The sequence below is a fragment of the Fopius arisanus genome, unplaced genomic scaffold (genome assembly GCF_000806365.1).
Source record: "Fopius arisanus strain USDA-PBARC FA_bdor unplaced genomic scaffold, ASM80636v1 scaffold00038, whole genome shotgun sequence".
In the NCBI taxonomy this organism is placed as follows: Eukaryota; Metazoa; Arthropoda; class Insecta; order Hymenoptera; family Braconidae; genus Fopius; species Fopius arisanus.
In genome coordinates, this window is record NW_011887777.1 from 805,139 (window position 1) to 828,516 (window position 23,378).

A 23,378-nucleotide genomic window follows, 5' to 3' on the forward strand; every position below is an offset into this window, starting at 1 on the left:
TTTTTCCGCTTCCAGACCTAATTTCCGACCCACCGAAATAAATGATTGATTTTTTACGACCAAAATTGGATTTTTTCATTCAATAATACGGTCGTAATTAGTAACGCCGTAAACAGCCAATTTTGATCCGTTTCCTAGGGAATTTTCTAGGGACATGTCGGGCAGAAATCCCTCCAACCGGGCCTTAACCTCCACATACCTAACTTCTCAGTGTTCTAAAAGGCATCTGATAAACGCCGCAAAACGCCTCCTAATGGGAGCAAAAAAATAAGTTTTAAGTCGAGATAAACGCGCAAAATCTCTCCCCTGGTTGAAGTCTCGTCATTGGCGTTAGCAATCTCCCCTATAATCTCTGTCATTACCATCTAGAAGTATCTCTACACTAGATTCGAATAGCTTTTCATCATATACTACATGGTAATGTCTCAATCACACAACACAACGAAGTAATTTGTTGAAAATTCAAAACATCTTGCTCTAAGAAAAATTACATCAAAGCTCAAGTACTAATATCTTAAGTTCTACCTGCAAGTTAAGCAGATTATGGTTTGTATAACTAGGAAATAACCGTCTGAACATAAACTAAAAAAAAAACAAAAAAACTTCAACACTCCATATCTCACGTATGGAACAACCCCTAGAGTTGAGTCAATCACCAAAATTTTTAGTTTTCATTGGCCTAAATGGGAATTGGTCTAAAAAAAAATTAAATAAGTCAACTTTTTGTTTTGCCGAATTTTGCCGAATTCTTATGAGATTATAGAGTTTTATACATTTAATAAAAATAATTTCACGAAATTTCGTGCAAAAATTTGAAAAAAAAACCAATTCCCTTTTAGGCCAATGCAAAATAAAAATTTTTGTGTTTGACTCAACTCTGGGGGTTGCTCCATACGTGAGATATGGAGTGTTGAAGTTTTTCTGATTTTTTTTTAAGTTCCGAATTACGAAGGGGGGAAATAAAAAAAAGGGAATTTCCATTTAGATTTTTGAAAAACGAAGTCAGGGAATTTGGTTACATGATATTGTGATGGGCGGCGTCGGAGATATTCTATGCTGAACATTTCTGTAATTCGTTTTATTGTTGTAAAAAAGGAAAAAACACTTATTGAAAAAAAGTGAGGCAATTCCCACCTGGAGAAAGGTTTCCTGAATACACAGATTTTTTTTTTATATCCTCTTTTTTCACAGAGATATTCTCTGCTGAAGGCTGGTATATGAAAAGTGCAGCTAACTTCAAGTTCATGAAAAAAGAACATTCATTGCTGGTTCCACTGGTCCTCTGGTCAAATCCATTGAATACTTAGTACTCATCAATTTATCTCATCAGGCAAACAACCAAGTTCTCCAAACACATAAGTTCTCCAGTTCAATTGATACAGTATGCCCTTTTCTACTTTCCTTCACAGTAAAAGAAAAAATATTTTTAATGAACTTACAATGATGAAATTTGCGAGATTTCACGAGAAGGATATTGAGTCTGGTCCTGAAGTCCAAGAAAAAAATTGAAGAACTGGACTAAAATGAAAAAACTACGATTATCTCCAAAACTAAAAACAACAAAGTGGATCTTTCTCATGCGGAGGTCCCCATGCATATATAGAAATAATTTGCCAATACACAAAAAGAGATCATATGACAATTAGCATTGGAGCAACATTGTAAATAAATCTTATGTGCAGATTTCAACCCTTTAAGTAATTAAGAGAAAAGAGCCATTCTATTTGTATGGTTTTCCACCAAATGCGTGCCTTAAATCACGTTTTCAGCTATTGTCCCCAGTGAGAATGTCATCTTAAGTCTGCTTGCCACATATTACAACCTTAAAGTCCCTTATTAAATTTTATAACATCACAATAGATAAATGCTTAGAACTGAACAATGGATTCACGATATAAATGTTATAGGAAAATACCTAATACGTCCAATATATTTTTCATAACAAATAAAATTGTTAAGTCATGATCACATTAAAATATAAAACGATGCAAAACTTATTTATACAACGAGGATAATTCATCTAAAAATAGTGTTGACAAATTTATACACTATTAATTGAATAGGTCTCAGAAACTGACTTAAAATCATTCGGAGTGACATTTTGCTCATCAGTGCGACATCTCAAATGAGCAAAACTCGATTATTACCAAAGTCTACAACAGCAATTCGCCCCGTGCGGGTTAAAGCAATGCCCGATGGTCTGTCCATCTGTCCATCCCCTTGTCCAAAACTCCCGAATATCCACTCAAGATTACCAGCAGCGTCTCGAACCTGAATCCTATGATTCTTCGAGTCCGCCACTATGAGATTTCCATTGTCATCAACAACTATTCCTTGTGGCCTCAACAGAGCGAGACTAGCATCCTCTGTACCGAACTCCAGTGTCCGCGCGCTATTGAAGTCAGCACTGATAACGACAAGTCGATGATTGTTGAAATCAGTCATAACGACATTTCCCTCAGGATTAAAAGCAACACTTCGTGGTAAATCAAAATTCTTGTACATATTGCCTACGTTCTCAGATCCATATGTACGAAGGAAAATTCCAGACGAAGTGAACAACTGGACACGATGGTTTCGAGTGTCTGATACCACAATCTGGCACTGGCTGTTGGTAGCACAATCCCAAGGATAGCTGAATTGGCCGACTTTAGAACCCTTCTCCCCGAAGGCAAATATGAAGTCGCCCTCCATTGTCAGAACCTGGACTCTATGGTTGTCCTTATCCACGACGATCAACCGCTTTTCCGCATCGATGGCTACACCAGCAGGACGATCGAATTGAACGGGTCCAGTGCCGAGTGTTCCGAATCTTCGGACGAAAGTGCCATTCTCTTGCCAAATTTGAATCCTGTTGTTCGATCTGTCAGCGACAACAATGTGTCCATCCTTGTCACACGCGATGCCCCAGGGCCGACACAAGTTGTCTTCCTCCATTCCCTCATTACCAATCACAGATATAGTTTCTAACCCTGTTGTGAAGGAATTCCCGAACTTGCGGACTACCACCGGAAATGGATTCAGCGGTACTGGCCTGCCTTTTCGCATAAGGTTGTTCATCATTTTTGTTTCGGAATTGGAGAGAAGTCTGTGCAGTTCGACTTCTTGGCTGAGAGTCAGACCAGCGATGTGCCGGAGAAGACCCATCACTACTCCTTCTAAAGTAGAGTTTTCTTCAGAATTGGACTTGGTACTGCTCAGCGAAGATATTGAGTCCAGAGGACTCTCACTGCCACATTGCGACCCACTATCGTCCGATGGTGTATTACTGGAGACCTGAAAGAGTCAAACAACTATTCAAATTTAGTTGAAAATACGAGGCATTAGTTATTCCTCTTATTTTAAGTGTAATGACTCAACTATTTAATAATGGCAAATGTGAAGCATCAGTCTTAGCTGTTCAAAATAAATGACTTAATAGAATCACTGGAAAATGAAAATGAAAAATAGCATTCTGAGAATTGGTGAACATTCTCCAAATGATAAAAATGAAATTATGCGACAAGAGAATAGGTCGTGCACGATCCATTGAACAGTAAACACGGAAATCTTATAAATTGGAAGCTATGCAATGCGGCTTCGCAATTGACAATTACCTTTTCGGTTGAATTATATTTTGAGTAACGATATAATGAGGTATCAGGTGCTTCATCCCATACTTGTATTCTAAATTAAGCCCACAATAGTATAAAGTTTGGTATAAATACAAAGAGTGTTATTTGACTCAAAATTAATTCCTCACCCGAATCCTGAGGCCCTTAGACAACATTCCGTTACCACGAAACCTTGCAAGGACACCAGGGACAATTCTCAACGATTTAACAGCGTTTGTGACACTAACGATAAAAATTTGCTTTAGTTCTCTATTTTTTTAAAATTTATCTTTAGTTTTTAATAAACAGTGATATTTATGAGAAAGACAATTACATCATCATACGTGCGGCCGTTTGTTAGCATCTCCTTGTAGTTATTGTTAATATGCGCAACTTCATGATTGTATATGTGATCGTCGGTGTTCATGATGATAGTCTGCTAAAATGTTTTAATTCCCCACTGAGAGCAAAAAATGTCTCCAACTGATACTAATCAGAGAACTTCGACTTGGGAATTGCTAGTGAGACGTTTACTGTCACTCGAGTACTGTTAGAATATCGTACTGATTGAGATGAGACTCCCAATAGTGTTCGATCACAACTAATAAATTTATAGGGCGACAAGTCTTCAATATATTCCACTCATCCGCCATGCCGGAATTGATGGGGGAAGGGATGGAGAGCGTCTCAGAATTTTTAATAGGTCAATTACAGGTAGAAAATTACCCTAGAAGATTCAACCAGCCGTACATGATGACGGAATGTAATGGAATAGCCACGAGGAAATTAGTACTAGCAATTGCCAAAGGGCCAAAAAGGTTACGAAAGGTTTTGGGTTTTACTGGATTACAAGCGTAAATTCTGTAGAATGTCTAAGCCGATTCTTTTACATAGGTACTCGGTTTTTCCGCTACAAGAGATTCAGTACGAAATTTTCACGGGTTTACGGTGCTTAATATCTTTTTCGTCTACAAAAAAATGGTAAAAAAATTGAAGTATAAAAAAAATTATTTTTATAATGACAATGATTACGGACTGAAAAAATGTTAGCGCCTCTTCTAAAAAAAACTATCAAAAAATCGAATGCAATAGTATTAAAATCATACGAAGAAAATAGTATATTTCTCACCTAGGGAGGTAAAGTAAAGAAGTCTTGCCCACGTGCAGAATTACCGCCCGAGCCGAAAGCGAGGGTGATAAGCACGTGGGTAAGGCTTCTTTATTTTACCTTACGTGGTGAGAACATCATTTTTTCCCCGGCGTAGGAGCAAAGTGAGAATTCAGGGAAGTGTGTACTTTGCTCCCGCTGGGGAGAAAACGAAATTATGAAATTTATATATTAATAAAGCGTTAATCATTTGACAGTGAAATTTTCTCCGTTGTTCGAGATGTTTTACAAAAGGTCAGATAATTTAGTGTTGAAAATGTAAAATTTACTTTGGAAAAAGTCTCCTTCCACTCATTTCTAGGGCCTTTATTAAAAAATGGAAAATTTGTCAGCTTGAAGATTAAATCCTTCAATAATTTCCCACGTTTTTCATATCAACATACAGAAATATTCAGTAAAACTCGCCTATCTTTTCCGTAATTTTGAAGTTGATTCAGGAACATTCTTTTAAGGAACTGCTACAGAATTATATGATATGAATTCGACGAGAAATAAATATTAGAAATAAATGGAGAATCATTAGGCAATAATCAGATGCGAGTTACCAAAACTAGTGAGTAATTTCTAAGAAAAATTTGATTTTTTTTTTCTTTCTAAATCGTTTTTAGTGTCACTGTCCCGAAAATTCGTATACGGTTGATAACATTTCATTTTTTTATACCAGTAGAGTTATAATGATCAAATGGTATAAATGGTATAAATATGGATGTAAGAATTTATGACCTGCTCATACACCTTTTTCCAAGTAATGGTAATGTATATAAAATTTTTCTCATCGATCCCATGGAAAATTTCTAATTTTTCATTCTGATTACTTCAAAAACCTTTTTAGGCTTTTTAACATTTTGTCAGGCATTCGATACTACCTTTCACAAAATCAACTATACGCACGGAATTGAGAATTACTCTATTTCCTGGGTAATGGGGGGATAGGGGTTCTCAAAATTACACTGCTCTATTTTGAAGGTACCTTTTCCGAAGCCCCTTCTGTATTGAATATCTATTTTCAATACTATTTCTTCTAGGACATTCTTGAGTTTGATTATTCGGCATAAAATAGGATGAATCATTGTTGCCACCTGCGGAATGCTAGTCTTCATGATTAAGGGTATACCTTCCGGTTGTCTAAGTGGCGAGAGTGACCAGTCATAAAACAATAACATGTAATTCTATTGGACTGTTGTAGATTTTTGATTCTTAACATCGATAGCAGATAGCAGCAGCCCTCTCCTTTAACAATCCTCACAGAGACAACTTCGTAATAAATTTTGCCCGACGCTTAGTAATGGTACAGTGGTAATGCACAGTTTTAAAATTGTGGTAAAAATAGCTGTTTAAATGAGCGTTAGATTTCGGGGTATATTAGTTTTCCACAAACGGTTTCAAAAATTGGGCATTTCTTTATGTTAAAATTAGTACATTATTTGGATAGGGTTACGATAAGGTATTCTTGAGATCGTGAGCGTTTATATAACCCCATTAGTCAAAAAAAACCTTTACAGCAACATGGTATGGGAAGTGGCGTTTTGAGCCCAGGGAACGAGTGTTGAAAAAGAGACTTCGACTTTCACACAGCCGAATTTTTTGCTGAAAATAAATCAATTAAAACTTTTTGGACTGAAAAAAAACTTTTTAAAACGAAAGAATGCCTTTTCTAGACACCAAGTATAATAATTGTGGGTCAGTTGTGGGTTATTGTTGTATGGACGGTACCGGCACCGCAGGTACATGATCGCAAGTGATCCCTTCTGTGCCTTTCATACCTTTACACCAATTACATGGAGATAGTGATGCCAATGGTTTTCCATTTTGTACCATTTCCATTTTGAAGGAAGCAAGGAAGAAATTATGACGAGTCGAGAGGGTAGACGGATAATATGCAATTGAACAATCAGATTGACGAATGTTTGAAAATAAAACATGATTTCTATCACCCAATCACTAATTTGAGTCGGAATCATAATGAATCAGAGTGCAGTATTTTCAGTTACGTGATTTGTTTTTTACGTGATAATCTCCTCGCCCGGGAAGAAAGAGAGGAAAGAGAGAAAAGCTCCATTAAAAATTACCCGTAAAACATTCAAAATTGATTTAAGAAAATAGGAAACCGTCTCCCTATAAAGACAACATCTGAATAAATATAATCCTTGAATGGAAGGTCAATTCCAGCCATAATGTGATTGACGATCAAGATTCTCGAATACTAAACTCTGACTAGCTAAAATCCAAAAGAAAAAAATTGTCTCCCGAATAGGCCTCAACGTTCAAAATTTATTGGATATTTCTCTCGTTTTTTTCGTAGCAATAATTGGGAAATAAGCGATAAGTTTTAAAGTATTTTGTAGCCGATTAGTTATAGGGGTAATATTTGGACATATTTATGGAAAAAAATTGGAAATGGCTGCATAAAAACTAATCCAGGAACTAAATACACTTATTTCCATTCTCCACTTCAATACCACTTGGCTAATATTTTTTCTTTCGAATTCTTCTTACCACGTAATGGGAATGAATTTCCATGATTGATCTTCCATCCTATTTCAATCATCAAATTAAATAATGCCTTATTATGAATTGATAAAAAATGAAGTATCGATCTTACCCCAGAAAGTATTGTGAATTTTGAGTGAAGAAAAATTGCAGACAAAAAGTGTTCAATTTCACAGCAGGTATCCCTATTTGGCAACTCTGCCATATATTAATTATAATTCTATCTTGGTAGAGATTCGTAGTATGATTCTCGTCGTCATATTAAATTACACGTTGCAAATATCTTTTTGTCACGAGCTTTTATACATTATACATGAGAAACTTATTCTCAAATTCCATTGAGTCATCTAGTTTCGCCACTTCATTTATTATTTTCTATTTTTCTCATTTTGTATAATTTGAGTCTGAAAGATTTTCAGTTATATGACTTATGCACATTACCGGTAATTTTAAATAAAACATGAAATACATTACCAAAAAAAATATTCCCATTTTATTGTTGTCTCTCTCTCGATTTCTGATTTTTCCATCTTTTTTATTTCCACAACGTTCAATTAAAATAATATTGTACATATAAAATATACCTCGATAATTGTTATTGTCTACTCCAGCTAATTTGTCCATATTACCACAGATCCTCTTAGACCGCTCCAATTTTCTTACCATTTCAGTGACATTGCAATCCGATTTCCAATTATAGGAGTTTGAAGTCAATATTCAATGTAAATCTACTAAATTTTTCGTCCATCTTAAAAATAGAAAAAAATTAGACTTTTTATGCTAAACGAAGATTGATTTTTTAATCCAAGTTTGAATTTCCAGATACGTTATAAGATTTGAATATTAAATAAAGTTCAATTTTTCATAAATTGAATTTTCAAACAGCGAAAATGATATGATCATTTTATGATTTTCCACATGCCATCGAAACAAAAGCGGATTTCAATCTTTAATTACGATGAAAATTTAAATTTGTACTTGTAGAACCAAAAAGCTAATTAAATTGATAAATACCACTCCTAATGTGATCGAGTTTTCAACAATGTTTTAATTTACTGCAAGGACAAAGGTACTTTAAATCTCACGGCAATATGGCGTCATCCCCCCCAACCACCCTAGTCCCGTCTTCCTCCACTCCAGTCCCTTCAGTCACTCACCAACACACACTATAGATGATACAGATACTGTAGATAGAGATGTTTCTCTTCGCTCTCTTCCATGTTTTGGCGCCATTGGCTATCGGCCCGATCCGCCCGATCCAACGATTTGCCACAGTCGAAGCATCTCAACTTTTTCTTAACGCTTAAATAATCCCCAAAAAAATGTCAAAAAAGGAGACAAAACAAATCAACACATTATTTAATTATTTCAAGTCTCCTAAAAATGTTACACCCCAGGCTGATAAGAAGACAACACCCAAGAAACCCGAACCGACGACACCAACACGAACTCTCAAGGGCAAAGGTTTGTCGCCTCATTATTTATTATTTTAATTCTACGAAACATGTCAACAATTGCTGTTATGAGGTGGCCTGACATCAGCTAAAATCAGCTAAAATTTTCTCTGGGTTTTGAAAGGTGTGAATTCCTTTGTCTGGATATCCGATGCTTTCCCAGACAAAGGGAGAAATCTCCAACGGGTTTTCATTCTAAATTTTTACTGTTGAATTTCTCTCCCCTTCTCAATATTATTTTCTTTGACTTTCAATCGATGAATTTTTTTTTTTCGGCCCTTCTCACATCGATAATATATATCGAGAATTGTGAAGTAATTGTGCTTTTGAATGATTGCAGGCAAGGGGAAGGGAAAGGAGAATAAAGATGAGGCGAAGCCAGCAGCTAGAAAGAGACCCTTGAAAGCTAGGACACCCGATTTTGATGAGGAGGATGAGGAAAAAAAAGATGAGGAGGAAGAGGTTACAGCTAAACCTAAACGCAGGAGAATTATAATCCCTGAGGAGGACTCTGAGGATGGAGGAAGCTCCAGTGATGATTATGTACCTGGTAGGTATTTCTTTAAAATCCGTCGTTAATTAAAAAAAAATCAAAGTTATCCTACTAATTCGAATTTCAGAACTATTCTTTATTCAACAAGGCTATTGTTTCCTGGGATAATAAGCCCAATGAATAATTTGGTCAATACAAAAAATACTTGTTCAATCAATTTCAACTTGGTCATTCATTCATTTAGTTAATTAATTTTTTGACAGGAGTCAGGAGTTGAAATTTCAGGCAGTTTTCTCCTAATCGCTTCTTCTATTTTATTATATCACGCACCGAAATTTTGGGCTTATTAGACATTCTATCTCCATGTTTCTGGTCAATTCCTTCATTTTCTCAGTCATCTGTCCTGAAAATCTTGTGATATTTTTTTCCTTTATTCGCGATGTAGACAATTCGCGATAAAAATCATTTGACTCAAGAGTGAGAACGAACGTAATTATTTATGTAAATAATCATTTAGAGGCACTATTAGACCAAGGGTAAACTATTTACTCATGTAGTTATGTGCATTTGTACAAAAAATGGGGAGGAATCAAAGGTTGATAAGGATGTAAAAACAAATAAGACTTTTGTGGTGCCAAAAGAAAAAAAAAACTTAGTTTATTTTTTGTGCCACGTATCCCAGAAGTTAAAACGTAAAGGAGATTTAAAGATAGCAATTCAACTTAGTGCAGCTATTACTGATGAAAAATCTGAAGTTGTTGCTTACATATTAAATTGATACTGATTTTGGTGTTTAACGTTCGTTGAAATCGCCAATGGGATTATGAGGACAACTCAGAGATTTCAATTTAACTAAACATTTTCGATACGCTTTGTAATTATTTTTGAGAAGAGGATACTTGCTGGTATTGGATGTAGGCTGTTTCAGAGTTTAAAGGGATTTCACGACAACGTCAACAGATTCTTTTAAGTTTTGCATGGAATTATTCTTGAGAATTATTTCATTATTCATGGTTCATTAGCTAATTTACCTAGGGCAATTTGATTAATCTTCTTGATATTTTAATCTTTGTATTGTTCCAGATGAATCTGAAGAAGCTTCTGAGTCAGATAATGACACAGAAGATGTTGATGAGAGTTCGTTTGCCACAGAAACGGAAACTGATGAAGAAACACCGCAGGTATATTTGTATATTTAAATGCAAAAATTGAGAGATACAATTCATTATTGCTAATATTTTCTTTACCTTTTGTAGAAAAAGCAGAAAATGTCAAATAGAAAATCTTCTACTAGGGCGCTGAAGAAACCTGCTGAAAGAAAAGTCACATCAAAAGTAAGAAATAGAATGAAATATTTTTTATCTGTTTTATTAAAAAGATGCTTTTTCAGTTTTTTTAAATCTCTAACTAATGGAGCACAATTATAAAATGAATCTCTAGAATCTCATAATTCTAATAAACTAGTAATCTCGCTTGTAGGAGATACGATAATTAACATAAATAAACTTCCAGGAGGAATCTTTCCAACTGCAAAAGAATCCCTCTGTAACAGGTCCCACCTCAGGCGCGGACTCGTGGCCTCACCTGAAGTTAGACTTCTTGAAGCCAGAGAATCGTCGTGATAAAAATCGTCGTCTTCCCTCCGACGAAAAGTACGACCCTCGGACCCTCTACGTCCCCGAAGACTTTTTAAACAAACAGACCCCTGGAATGCGTCAATGGTGGGTCCTCAAGTCGCAGCATTTCGACTGCATCCTCTTTTTCAAAGTGGGAAAATTCTACGAACTCTATCACATGGACGCTGTAATTGGGTCTAACGAGCTGGGAATCGCCTATATGAGAGGTGAATGGGCGCACTCAGGATTCCCCGAGATAGCTTACGCTCGATTCTCCGGAATTCTTGTGGAAAAGGGGTACAAAGTGGCCAGGATCGAGCAAACAGAGAGCCCAGAGATGATGCAGGCACGTCTGAAGGAGAGTAAAAAAAATACGAAATTCGATAAAGTTGTGCGCCGAGAGATTTGCCAGATATCTACTCGAGGAACTCGAGTCTCATCGGTTCAAGATCCAGAGATAATCACTCCAGAGAGCAACTACCTCCTCTCTCTCGTCGAGAAAAACAACCCAAAAACAAAAATTCCAACATTTGGGGTGTGCTTCATCGACACGAGCATCGGCGAGTTTCATCTGGGACAGTTTGATGACGATCGCTCCAACTCACGTCTACTGACTCTTCTCTCCCACTACCTGCCAGTCCACATAATCTACGAGAAGGGTAATCTGTCGCAGGAAACTATGAAAATCCTCAACACTCTATTATTCTCAGCCCAGAAGGAATCCCTCCACAAGGACGTGCAGTTCTGGTCTGCCACGAAGACCCTCAAATTCCTCCACGAGGGTGACTATTTCAAGAGTGAGGCAGGCTCCGATTTTCGTTGGCCAGATGGTCTCAAGAAATTTCTCAATCCTGGGGATTCACTTGGGCTCACACCCGAGGACGATAAAGAACTAGCAGTAAATGCCCTTGGCGGTTGTGTCTATCTCCTCAAGGATTTTATGCTCGACCAGCAGATTCTCAGTCAGAAACACTTCCACGAGTACATCCCCCCAGACGTCGTATTCTCCTTGAACAAGATGGAGGGGACGTCTCCTAGTATGAGCACAATGGTTCTCGATGCCATCACCATCAACAATCTGAGGATTCTTGGAGAGGATGGCTCGCTCCTCAAAACTCTAGACCATTGCTGCACAGCTTTTGGCAAGAGGCTGTTGAAGGAATGGGTCTGTCGTCCGTCTTGCCATAAAAGCATCATAGTAAGTCGTCAAGAAGCTATCACCGAACTTATGGACAATCCTGACGTCATTCAGGAGGTCAGAAAGAAAATGAGCCATTTGCCCGATCTTGAGAGACTTCTTAGTAAAATTCATACTCACGGCAGTGCTCAAAAGATGAAAAATCATCCTGATGGGAGGGCTTTTATGTTCGAATCTCAGACTTACTCCAAAAGAAAGATTTTGGATTTTACAGGTGCTCTCGAGGGGTTCGAGAGTGCCATGCAGATCGCCTCCAAGTTCGAGGAGTTCCAAAGTTCTTTATTAAAACGAACACTTAAGAAAAATCCTGAGGGAGATTTTCCTGACCTTCAGGAGACCCTCGAGTATTTTAAAACAGCTTTTGATCATGAGTCAGCCAAGAAAGAGGGGAATATTGTTCCTAAAGAAGGAGTTGACATCGAATATGATGAGGTCCTTCAGGAGTTTCGCGAGATAAAAAACGATGGGAATGTTTACCTGAAACAACAGGAGAAGTACTTTGGGGGAAGGGTGTCATTCGTGGGATCCGACAAGAAGGGATTTCAGCTGGAGGTGCCTGATGGGAGGGCCAAGCTCGCAGACTCTTCCTATGAACTCCAGGGGCAGAGGAAAGGTTTCAAAAAATACTACACATCTGAGTGCCGAGAGCTCCTGTCACGCCAGCTGAAAGCTGAGGAGCTGAGAGCTAAAATCCTCAAGGATCTCAACAGGAGAATATTCGCCAAGTTCAGTGAGAAATACGACCTCTGGAGTTCGGCAACCTTCAAGATTGCGATGCTCGATGCGTTGATATCGTTGGCTGAGTACGCGAGAAGTAGAGAGACCTGTCTCCCTGCGATTCATGATGGTGAGGAGGTGTTTACCATTATTAAAGAGGGAAAGCATCCATGCATCATTTCAGACAATTTTGTGGCGAATGATGCGAGTATTTCTGCTGAGGGAAATGCCAGTCTTCTCATTCTCACTGGCCCTAATATGGGGGGTAAATCGACTCTGATGAGACAAGTGGGACTCATAACAGTAATGGCACAAATAGGATGCTATGTTCCTGCTGCTGAATGTAAAATCAGTATTGTCGACAGGATCTTTACAAGACTGGGAGCTAGTGATGATATTCTCACGGGAAGAAGTACTTTCTTGGTTGAACTCAGTGAAACTGCAATGATTCTGCAGCATGCCAGCAGAAAATCACTAGTTCTATTGGATGAACTTGGCAGGGGGACATCTACTTATGATGGAACTGCCATCGCTGCTGCTGTTGTTAATGCTCTCACCAAACTAAAGTGTAGGACTCTTTTCTCCACTCATTATCACTCACTTGTCGAGGACTTTGAGAGGAATAAGGATGTCTCGCTAGCTCATATGGCATGTGAGGTAGAAACTGAGGAGGAGGATGGAATATCTGAGGAAACTGTTACGTTCTTGTATAAGTTAGTGGAGGGCGCTTGCCCCAAGTCCCATGGGTTCAATGCTGCGAGGCTCGCAGGCATTCCCGCCAGCATCACCAGGAGGGCTAGAGAGATAGCTGGCAGATTCGAGAGCGACGAAAATCAGAGACACGTATTTACGAGTCTCTGCAGGGGAGCTAGTAACGTCAAGGATATTATTGGCAAACTTAAGAGAACTCTTATTTTGTAGACACGGTCTTCTTTCTCTATTTTTTCACTGGACGTTTTACGAATCGTCGTTATTAATGTGTTGATTTTCTTTTCTTTGTTTCATTCACGTCTGGTTTCGTGTTCATTCATTGCAAGGAGAGATTTTTGGAGAATGTTCAAAAGAGTGAAAATCTTTGTATGCGCAGGACGCTAAACCACATTGTCATGATTAATGTTGGTGATTTAATAAATTAGTATGTTTCTTTAAAAAGTTTTTTCTTTATCATCATATTAAAATAAAATCGTCAATCTCCACAATTGGAAAACTTCTTTGAGACAAACTTGAGAAAGAGCGAGGGAATTAAGAAAAAATGGATAATATAATTGATGAATTGAGGTTTAGAGATTAATTTTCATGAACAATTCATGCTGAATCAATCTCTTTCAGTTTATAATTGATTGAAAAAAAAACTACCATACAAAGAGTTTTCTTGTGTGCTTTAGTTAAAAAATTGAAAAAATTGAGCTGATGAAAATTTGGAGAAAAATGAGAAAAACTATTCATTCGGAGAAGGATAAAACAAAATAGATTGTTAAGGGAAAACGCCGAAATTGATTATAATTATTTACGGTAAAGTAGACAGTCAGCTCCGACGTATACAAAAATTGAAAAAGAAAATGGGAGCTCTTGGCGTATTTTTTTTACCAAATTCGTCAAACGTCAAGCAGAGGAAAGCTAAAATAAAATAGGATAAGAACGAATCACAACAGCTGTTCGTTCAATGCTAGTCCATAATACTTGCTTTTATCATAAGACTGGCAGAAAAAAATAATAAATACATGACAAATTTAAAAAACAGCAAGGTTTTTATAATTTGTTTTTTCGGAAATTTGGTTTTACGGATTGAAGAGAAAATCACCCAAAATATTCTTGGAAAATCTAATCGATTTTGATGTGTAATTAATAACACGTTAATGACTAACTGCGGCCCCCTTATTAATTAAAAATCTTCGAAATAACAGCTCACAATCTTATCGAAATTGAGGAAAAGATGTCCTAGTCACTGTCTCACCTTCATAAGAAAAATGAACATTTTTCATAAATAAAAATAATTAAATTGCTTACAAAATTTTTTATTAATTGCCAGAGTACAAAAGGAGGGATAATCACGACTAATTGTGATATTACATTTATAATTTAACTCACACCAAACAGTGACGGGTTATTAATATTTTTAAAAATTGTTTCAATTACCTATTTTCTGACAAAAAGAATAGAAAGAAAAAGAATACATATATTTGATCAGTGTAATAGTGTATTTTTACGCTTTATCACGTTTTTATCGTGTATATTGGTGAGTTTAAATATTTATTCATTTGTATTTATAATTGTTGACTCATAACTGAGTCGCCAAGCTAATAAATATGCTCATTAGGTGTGCTGTTATGAAGAAAACCAGAGAGATTGCGTGACCGGCGTTTGATGCACACCGATAACCAGAAGCGATGAAAAACTGAAGAAAATTTGAATAAGAGATGAATCTTACGCACGTTTGGTGAATTAATATAACAGGAGAACAGGATCATGAGAGAACACGCTTGCAAGACTCGAATAATCTCGTCTACAGTTAAATCAATTAAAAGTTGGCCTGCGCTATTTCGCTCTACAGAATCTCAAGAATTTTTTGACGAACCAAAAATGGAAGGAAAATTTATAAAAATTCAGTGATCAATCCTTCTCGTTTCACCTATTATCGTGACTTGTTCAGCCTTTACCATGATCACATTTTTTTTATCAATAGAAATGATAATAATTGTGAGACACAAAAGGCACAGAATTAAGAAAGCACTTGACTTAAACATTAGGGTGCACTTGCGTTTATTTAATCATTTATCACGAAATTAATTGATGAATCTCATGGAATTTCATCTGATGTAATTTGATTTTATCGAAAATGAATCTGGCTTTTCTCATGAGGATTTAATTCTTGATTTTCTTCTTGTCGATGGGTAATAATTTAATACTTCAGACTGCTGAAATTTTCGAATTCATGTGAAGATGTTGCTGGTGGTGTTGATTCTTTACCAGAGACCTGATGAGAAACCACCGGGTGGGACACGACCACGTGGTTTGCTGTTTGCATTTGCGGGGGATGAATCAGTTGTTGATCTCTGATCTCCATTGATGCTTGATGCGCTGCTACTGCCATTTTGCGACGGCGGGCTCTCGATGTAGCCTGTTCCAGTCACTGGATTTCCATCTGCAGAATTTGATTTTTCGTTAATAAATTGTTGCTGAAAACATAAGCTTCCGGAATTATTTTTAAACTAGAGTTTTTAGAATTTTCTCTGAAAAAAAAAGTTTGACATTTTATTTCATAGAATTTTCTTAATTTTTTCTTTCTTAATCTAGCTTAATCCAAATACAGACACACACGTGGAAAGTCTTTTTTTTTAACACAAACAACACAACTAGGTGCCACAATAGTCAGTGTAGCGTGGAGTTAATCGTACTCACCTCTACACCTGAATAATAATTACTGTAATGACTCAAGAGTTTTAGTTATTATTGAACTAGTAAGGCGATTAATTTCGATTTTTTCCAGATTTTTTATTCACTGCTTAATTCATTTTCTCCACAAAGCCTCAATCATTTTTTACACACTTTCTTTTTCCGTATAAAAAATCTAATCATAAGCATAACTAGTAGAATAATAACTTCATTGGCAATTAAAACAATCTATTGGTTAGATCCTTGTATTGATGTGCAATTTGTCTCTATATTCATTCATTTTTTTGTAACATAGATATTCTCGATTAAGTTATGCATCAAGTGCAAAAGTAAAAAGTTCATGGTAAATTCGCGTCAGAATCACGTGTTTTGATTATAGACTCGAGACTTCAGTGTCGGCCTTGCCTCAATCACTTCCTCTTTCCTTATTCATGAAAAAGGTAGTGACATTGATAGGTCGAGAAAATCGAACCTGCATAACTCAAAAAATAAGGCAAACTTTATCCTCTCACCCTTCCGAATAGATAGCTTGCATGAAGTGTGTTTTTCTTCATTTTCTATTTGCATCTATTTTCATAATGAAAAAAGGACAAATATCACTGGGATGAACAATTAGTAAACTTTGAGAGAAGTATCTCATTTTTTGATTCTGATTTTCTCTGGTCGAACAATTTTCGGAGATTGTTCATTAGGTTAATCATTATGACAATCGTATCGATTTACACTAAGAGGGTTTTACGATTACAATCCCAATTATAATCTAAATCTCTCAATTTTTAAGGGTTTTTAAATTGACAACAGAAGAGTTTGTTGTATCATATAAATCTTCTTGAGGAAAAGTAACTTTTTCTAACTATGCCCTTCAGTGAATTCTTACCAAGCACCATTATTAAAAAATTAATGAAAACGCTTCGTCAATACTTATTTGTGGACTGGCGATATCGATATTATTCTATCTGTTACATCATAATAGATAATTATTCAGACTGTTCTCTCAAGGCCCTAAGAAATTTAGAAAATTAATAATGGCATCAGAGGGAGTCTATATTCAAGGCCATGTGCAATATAATCATCCTGTAGAACCGCATGGTTGCCGCACTTGAAATCTAATGAGGTTCGCCTGAAAGTGATTCCCCTGAAGAAATATGATTTTGAAAATATCAATTCTTGTCCCAAGAAATTGAATATTTTGTGAAAAAAAAATTCTTCGTTTTATAGCTTCAATTTCCAGAGAAATGTTGGATTTTCACTTGATATATCGCGTGACAAAGTACATGGAAATTATTACGAGTTGTGAACAAGATGGGTTATTTAAGTGAGAATCTGCCTAGTTTTCTCTCATATTCCATGAATATAAGAATTAATAATCAGTGCGAAAAAAATAGATTTTCTACTGTCTCTCGGCAGTTTACATAAAATATATTGACCTAAATCGTTGTAATTTCTATTTAATTTCATGGCATGATTGAATTTGTATCTATAGTTTTCACTGACTTTTTTTGTAATTCGAATTTTTGTAATCGCGAATTCGTGGAAATTATAACCCATAATTATAACGAGATATTATTATATTAGATTAGATAATAAATAATTTGTCCTCCAGGAGTTTATAACGAAGAAAATATTTGAATTGCGCTAGTAAAAAAGAAAAGTACTTTTGGCGTGACATTTTTCACAGACGAAAAACAGCAGCTTCCCTATTGCAAAGTTGGCACTGCCCTATGATATTTCCTTGGCAGTAGACAACATGAAAACAATAATTGACATGATACATGGTGGCTTTTACCCTAATACAGTTAAATGTTACCTCTACACCTTCGGGCGCTGCGCCTGATCGGCGTTATGTCAATTCCATCTCCAGTAACCGGATTTCGAGGCATGCAGGAAGATCCTCCTGCTCGAGGCGTGCACCAGCAATTTTTCAACACCACACACCATATGTTTTTTTTTTGCGATTCAGAGCGACAGCCACAATTAACCCCGCACCAAAGCACAGTTTTCCGTTTTCCATTTTTTTCATTTTTCGTCATTTTTTAAATCCATGCACCGAGACAACAATTGCATCCAGAAACCCAGTGGAAATTTGTGTTAGTGTTTTACATATGAGCGTCTTAAGAATGAATCCATTTTAACCATTTATAAAAAATCATAAACAATACTATTTTCCCACCCTAGCATTTCTATCTCATTTTCTACCAATACAAAAGTAATTAAGCAAATAGTCTTTTTTTATGACTCGTGATGACTAGTTGAATATATTTTCAATTTTAGATTCAATCTTTAGACGCATCAGAAGGGATAAATAAATAAAAGAATAAAAAAATTTATAAAGTACTAAAATGCACTGAATGACTGATTGATGTGAATTTGCTAATGCTGTGCGGATTGATGTGAAAGCGTATGAGAGTAACCTCGAAGATAGAGGAAAATCAAAATGAAGGGAAAAAGAGCTGAGTTTTATGGTAGAAAGTGAGAAATTACGAATGAGTAATGAAGCCAAATGTCCATGACAATAGAAGCAATAGAAAATCACTCAAAATCATGTTGAAACCAGATATAAGGAGCAGATATAATTAATAAGCGAAAAGTTGATGACTAACTCAAAATATGTGGATTTTAATCGAATTCAGGCCCTAAACCTTCATAAATTAATAAAATCAAAGCAATGATTTACTTCTACTTTTTCCCGCGTTCTAGAATCGACTCTGGGCCATTTTTGATGGCAATCGAGATTCGAATATTCAAACAATGATCAAATGAAAATATCTAGGGAATTGTGTCGTGATATTGATATTGTGTCGTGTTAATTTATTCTTCGATTGTCTCGCTGCACACTTACGAAAACGCTTGCTTCTCCTAAATGCTGCTTGTAAATATCAACAGACATAGTTTGAAGTTAAATAGCGTTGATAGTGCTCTCAGATTTCAAATGGGGAAAATCAGTGCGAAAATGATAAAATTGCTTTGCTAAATTTTTTCTTCGCGAAAAAAATTCTAAAACACGACAATTTAGGGAGAAGAAATGCCATTATTCCAGATCCAGAAATCTTAGTAGTAGAATAGTAAATGAAATAAATTTAAAAACAATATATTGAAACAAGCAGAATGCAGACCATTTTAATTTGATTTTCTTTTAGTTTAAGCAGAAATTTCACTTAATCAGGATCACATAAATTTGCAAAATTATTTCTCTCTGTAGATACAGTACGGATTATTAGCTCTTTAGAAATGATGTAAAATCGAAATTGAATGATAGAATGTGTTACGCATCCCATTATTATTATTTTTATAATTCATCAAATCGAACTCGCTTTTACTATCACCAATAAATTCGAAAATATCGGGCACAATCTTTTGTGTAATTGATATTAAACTAAAATGGCAATATATTTGGATTCAAGTTACTTCGACATTCTGCGCTAATTCCTCGTCATATAAATTCATAATTAACAGATTTTGTCTATCTGACGTAAGCCATTCTATAATTTCCACACTGAAGTTCCCATTTATTCTAAATTGGTATAAATTACAATGAAACAAAACCAATTAATTATTTGCTGAAAGTAACTAAGTTGTCTGAAGGCTACCGCTAGATATCTCAATGAAGAAAAAAAATCTAATAACGTTGAAATAAAAGTTGTAGTGGCCTGTGTCTCACATATTTCAAGGTAGTATACTTTTAGTGTTGGTTTAGCTCTAATTGCTTGATATAATGAAATGAAATATTGAATGGATACATTTTAATAGTTTTCCGGTGGTGAAAAAATCATTTATTTGATTTAACCGTTTAATGATTTCTCATTATTTCGTGCAATCAGAGCTGGGAAAAAAAATAATAAGTAGAGTTATTAGTGCGATAATTTACCTGTCATATCGTTAGTATTAGCATTCCCATTGATAATAGCATTGCCATTGCACTTAAGACTGCCATTAACTCCGTTGATTTTGATATGTGAATCATTATCTTGAGATCCACTTAGTGATATATTGCTTCGCATGTGATTTTTCGTGTTGGGGGTGGATGGATCGGGAGGGCCAAACAGACGTTTGTGTGAATCATTACCGGGCTTTGCTCTAGGTGAATCAGGACTGCTGCTGCCTGTACTCGGGACACCATCACCAAACAATGCTGTACCAAGCTGAGACTGATTGTGATTCTTCACACGACGGGGACTGATGTCCTCAGGTGCTCCGCCGAAAATATCACTGCTACCACCACCAGGTGGTTTAAGTACCCTGAAAATTTTTTCATATGTTAACTTCAATTTTTTATTTCATTTTTACTCTATTGCACTTTATGACTGCTGCACCGATGGAGGACCATGGATAATGTCAAAACCTAACAAGCTATACATTGTGAAATTAACTAATTACATTTGCATAGCACGCTTCCAAACGTTTCAATACTCTTGTCCGTCTCAATATATTTCATTCAATTGCATTTTTTCATTAATAATTTCTAGAATTTATTATCAGTGGCTCAAGAATGACAAAAATCCGTGAATGATTTCACTTAAATTCATAGAAGTAAGCCTACTTCTATTTCAAGTTTTTCAGCCGGCCTGAGAAATTCCATAAGGCTAATATATTGCGGGTTTTCCTTGAGTGTTTACGTTAAAAAAAAATTGATTTTAGAACGATGTAGCGTTTTTTGAAGTCTTGTTGTACTGTAGACCAATTTTTCAAGGTTTTCTCCAAAAATTTGGGCCTTTCCTAAAACAAAAGTCGATAAAAAAAATGTAGAGAAATATTCGCACGACTGGGAAAGTTGGGCATTGCCAAATCATTGAATAATGATAAAAATGAAAAAAGGTAATGGGCTATTTTTGCGTCGTATTGAGCAACAGTTTGCTAAAAATGTGCAAAAACATGCTGAAAAACTCTATTGACCGTCTCGCTGCTGATTGATGGAAGAATGACAAGGCATTGATTTTAAAGGAATTATGCAGATGTCTGATGCTCATTGGCTGGAGCGGGGAATCCGTGAAGAGGATTCACGGATTGTTGATCACCCTGGTGTGTGCTTGCATGGAGCAGCAATTACGGTTTTATAAAGGACCGTTCACCGGGAGTCTAGTGTACACGTGCTGGCGCACGGTTAAAGATTCTCATGTATTCGTTAACGTGGCCATTCCGTTGAGTTACGTCTACTCCATTTTTTTCCCTTCGTTTCCTTTTCGTCTCGTCTCGGCAACAATAATTCTAGGGCACGCGTTACTTAACAGGAGGCACGTGAGCATTGTTTTTCTTCAGAGTCCGTTAACAATTCTCTAACAAACAACTCCATCAATTAGAATTTAAGTTGTCAAAGGGAATTCACTATTGCCCCTTTTTGTTCAATTTAAAAAACTTCCTAGAACGTCGCTCGTGGAAAAATAGATTTTCTATTTTGTAATTCTATAAACGCAGTGAAAAATTTCGGATAATTCCAGCCACAACAGTTGTGTGAGTTATTAATTTAATATTATGCGAATTTGAATTGAATTTTAATTGGAAATGTTCATTAAATTTTTCAACCGTGTTGAAGATTTATGGAAAATGGGCTTTTCGTTGTGAATGATTATTGATTATTCAATGAAGTCTTTGTCGTATCAGTAATTTCCGGAAGTTGCAAAATAGATTTGTAATTGAATAAAAATCGATTGGATTTTAGAGTGAAATTGGGGATTGAAAGGAGGATACTCGATGGTAGGAAGTGAAAAGAAGAGAAAAAAAAAAGATGATATAGACAGGATATGGGTGTGGCAGTACAGCGATCGGAAACGAGAGGTATTATACACTCCTGAAAAATCGAGCGGCAAAACGCCTCTGCAAGAAAGAGGGTGAGGAGGCAGTGCATCTAACTTTAAGGTTGTGTCGCGCGATAGTCTCTGCCAAAAGTTTATCTTTTGACGGTATATAGTCTCACTTGATTGTTAACTATTTTTAATTATAGAAATGTATCAATTTTTGATAATTATAAACCAGTGCAAAGAAAATTCTACACGAGAACAACCTTAAACGACCTTGGGTTCGTTTCAACCTTCATGTATCATCATGTGCCTTCACCGGGTCTGAGCCTTATCGTTTCCATTTAACCACTACCACCCGCACACTAGCAACTAATTGATCATTTTCATTCGGTTTGTTAATTGGATGAACCTGACCAAGAGATTACAGCTTTCATTTCAATTTGCACAATAAATACCGTTTTGTCAAATGTTTAGAAAAAGTGATAATATTCCTTCTCATCAGTCAGTGCAGAAGATTATTTCCCCAACGGGATAACACGTCTTCGGGGTATTGAACTAATCTTCATTAGGTACAGGGAGAATAATCCACATGAATGGAAAAGTTGTTAAAACATAGCATATGGAAACAAAAGCAAATACAAATCTTCGGTTTTTTGAATAAAAAGAATGACGAAAAATTTTGATAATACTTGAGTTTTCCTCGGAAATAATTCCAATAATTTTTCAATAAATTCGATATGACAACATAAGGTGAATAAAACAACATGATACCAAATGACAGAGACAAATCCGGAGAATGATTACATAAAGGTCGTGCCGTCACGGACATTGGAACCAAGAGAAATGAAATACGGATGGCAAACGTGAATATCATCCACTGAGGGCACACGAACCAACCTAATAAATAAAACGAGGAGAAGAGGAATATTTGGTTAAGGCAGAAGAGCCAAAAGAATGGTAGTTGTGGTACCAGTTTGAGGGATGTCTCCGTAGGGATGTCTTCCCTCCGATAAATCTTAACGGGAAGAGTTTTCAGCTCGATAAAAAAAGTCTTTAGCAGCTCGATATCGCCATGGCAATGTGCCCCAGTGTATATATCCGTTATCAAACTGTCGAAATTTCTTTTATTTGAAATTCATCCGTCACGCGATCCTCAAATATCATTCGACCCAAATTCCCGTGAGACTATAGGAAAAAAAAAGAAACGGATGATTCGATCACAAGTGCACGAACAGAAATTTCTACAAACTTTTTGATTAATTGCAAATATAAAATGAGTAAGGGAAATTTTCACCATTAAACTGTAAAATCAAAATTGTCCACAGATTGATTGGTAATCTCTGCAATTAATATTCAGAAAAAGTCTAATAATAACTTCTATAAAGCAATAATAAAATATTCAATAATTTTGAGTTTTCAAGAAGAATGACTAACGGTTACAGTGTTCCAAGTGTGACGGATGTTATTTTATACTTCAAACCCTATAAAAAATGTACTGCTTTTTTGATAAACATAGGATGTATT

At 36.0% G+C, this 23,378-nt stretch overlaps 3 protein-coding genes across 9 annotated transcripts in view; 1 reads left to right on the top strand and 2 right to left on the bottom strand.

The window, feature by feature from the left end:
- Nucleotides 1-1,912: 1,912 nt before the first annotated feature.
- LOC105266449 (E3 ubiquitin-protein ligase TRIM71) lies at nt 1,913-7,628 on the bottom strand. 3 transcript variants are annotated; one of them, XM_011304614.1, is made up of 3 exons: nt 3,928-4,020; nt 3,743-3,836; nt 1,913-3,276 (listed from the first exon to the last, which is right to left on the bottom strand). In XM_011304614.1, exons 1-3 carry the CDS (start codon nt 3,933-3,935, stop codon nt 2,122-2,124), a joined length of 1,257 nt encoding a protein of 418 aa, XP_011302916.1. In that variant the 5' UTR covers nt 3,936-4,020; the 3' UTR covers nt 1,913-2,121. The 3 variants fall into 3 exon arrangements, with proteins under 3 accessions (XP_011302916.1, XP_011302918.1, XP_011302917.1); XM_011304616.1 differs by lacking the exons at nt 3,743-3,836; nt 3,928-4,020 and adding an exon at nt 7,364-7,628; XM_011304615.1 differs by lacking the exon at nt 3,743-3,836 and having other exon boundaries at nt 3,928-4,181.
- Nucleotides 7,629-8,454: 826 nt separating this feature from the next.
- Msh6 (DNA mismatch repair protein Msh6) lies at nt 8,455-13,881 on the top strand. Its single transcript, XM_011304617.1, has 5 exons — nt 8,455-8,715; nt 9,046-9,255; nt 10,282-10,379; nt 10,455-10,532; nt 10,711-13,881. Exons 1-5 carry the CDS (start codon nt 8,574-8,576, stop codon nt 13,648-13,650), a joined length of 3,468 nt encoding a protein of 1,155 aa, XP_011302919.1. The 5' UTR covers nt 8,455-8,573; the 3' UTR covers nt 13,651-13,881.
- An 847-nt stretch (nt 13,882-14,728) lies between these two features.
- Nucleotides 14,729-23,378, bottom strand: part of Jupiter (microtubule-associated protein Jupiter) — a 76,019-nt gene continuing 67,369 nt past the window's right edge. For 3 of the 5 annotated variants that reach the window (XM_011304620.1, XM_011304621.1, XM_011304619.1), the window contains exons 2-4: nt 19,988-20,358; nt 17,930-18,016; nt 14,729-15,871 (exon numbers count right to left, since the gene is read on the bottom strand). In XM_011304620.1, the coding sequence (XP_011302922.1) occupies nt 15,693-15,871; nt 17,930-18,016; nt 19,988-20,358 (637 nt within the window). In that variant the 3' untranslated portion in view covers nt 14,729-15,692. Of the gene's footprint in view, nt 15,872-17,929; nt 18,017-18,961; nt 18,986-19,987; nt 20,359-23,378 lie in introns of all 5 variants that reach the window. The other 2 variants (XM_011304618.1, XM_011304623.1) reach the window with 2 other exon arrangements.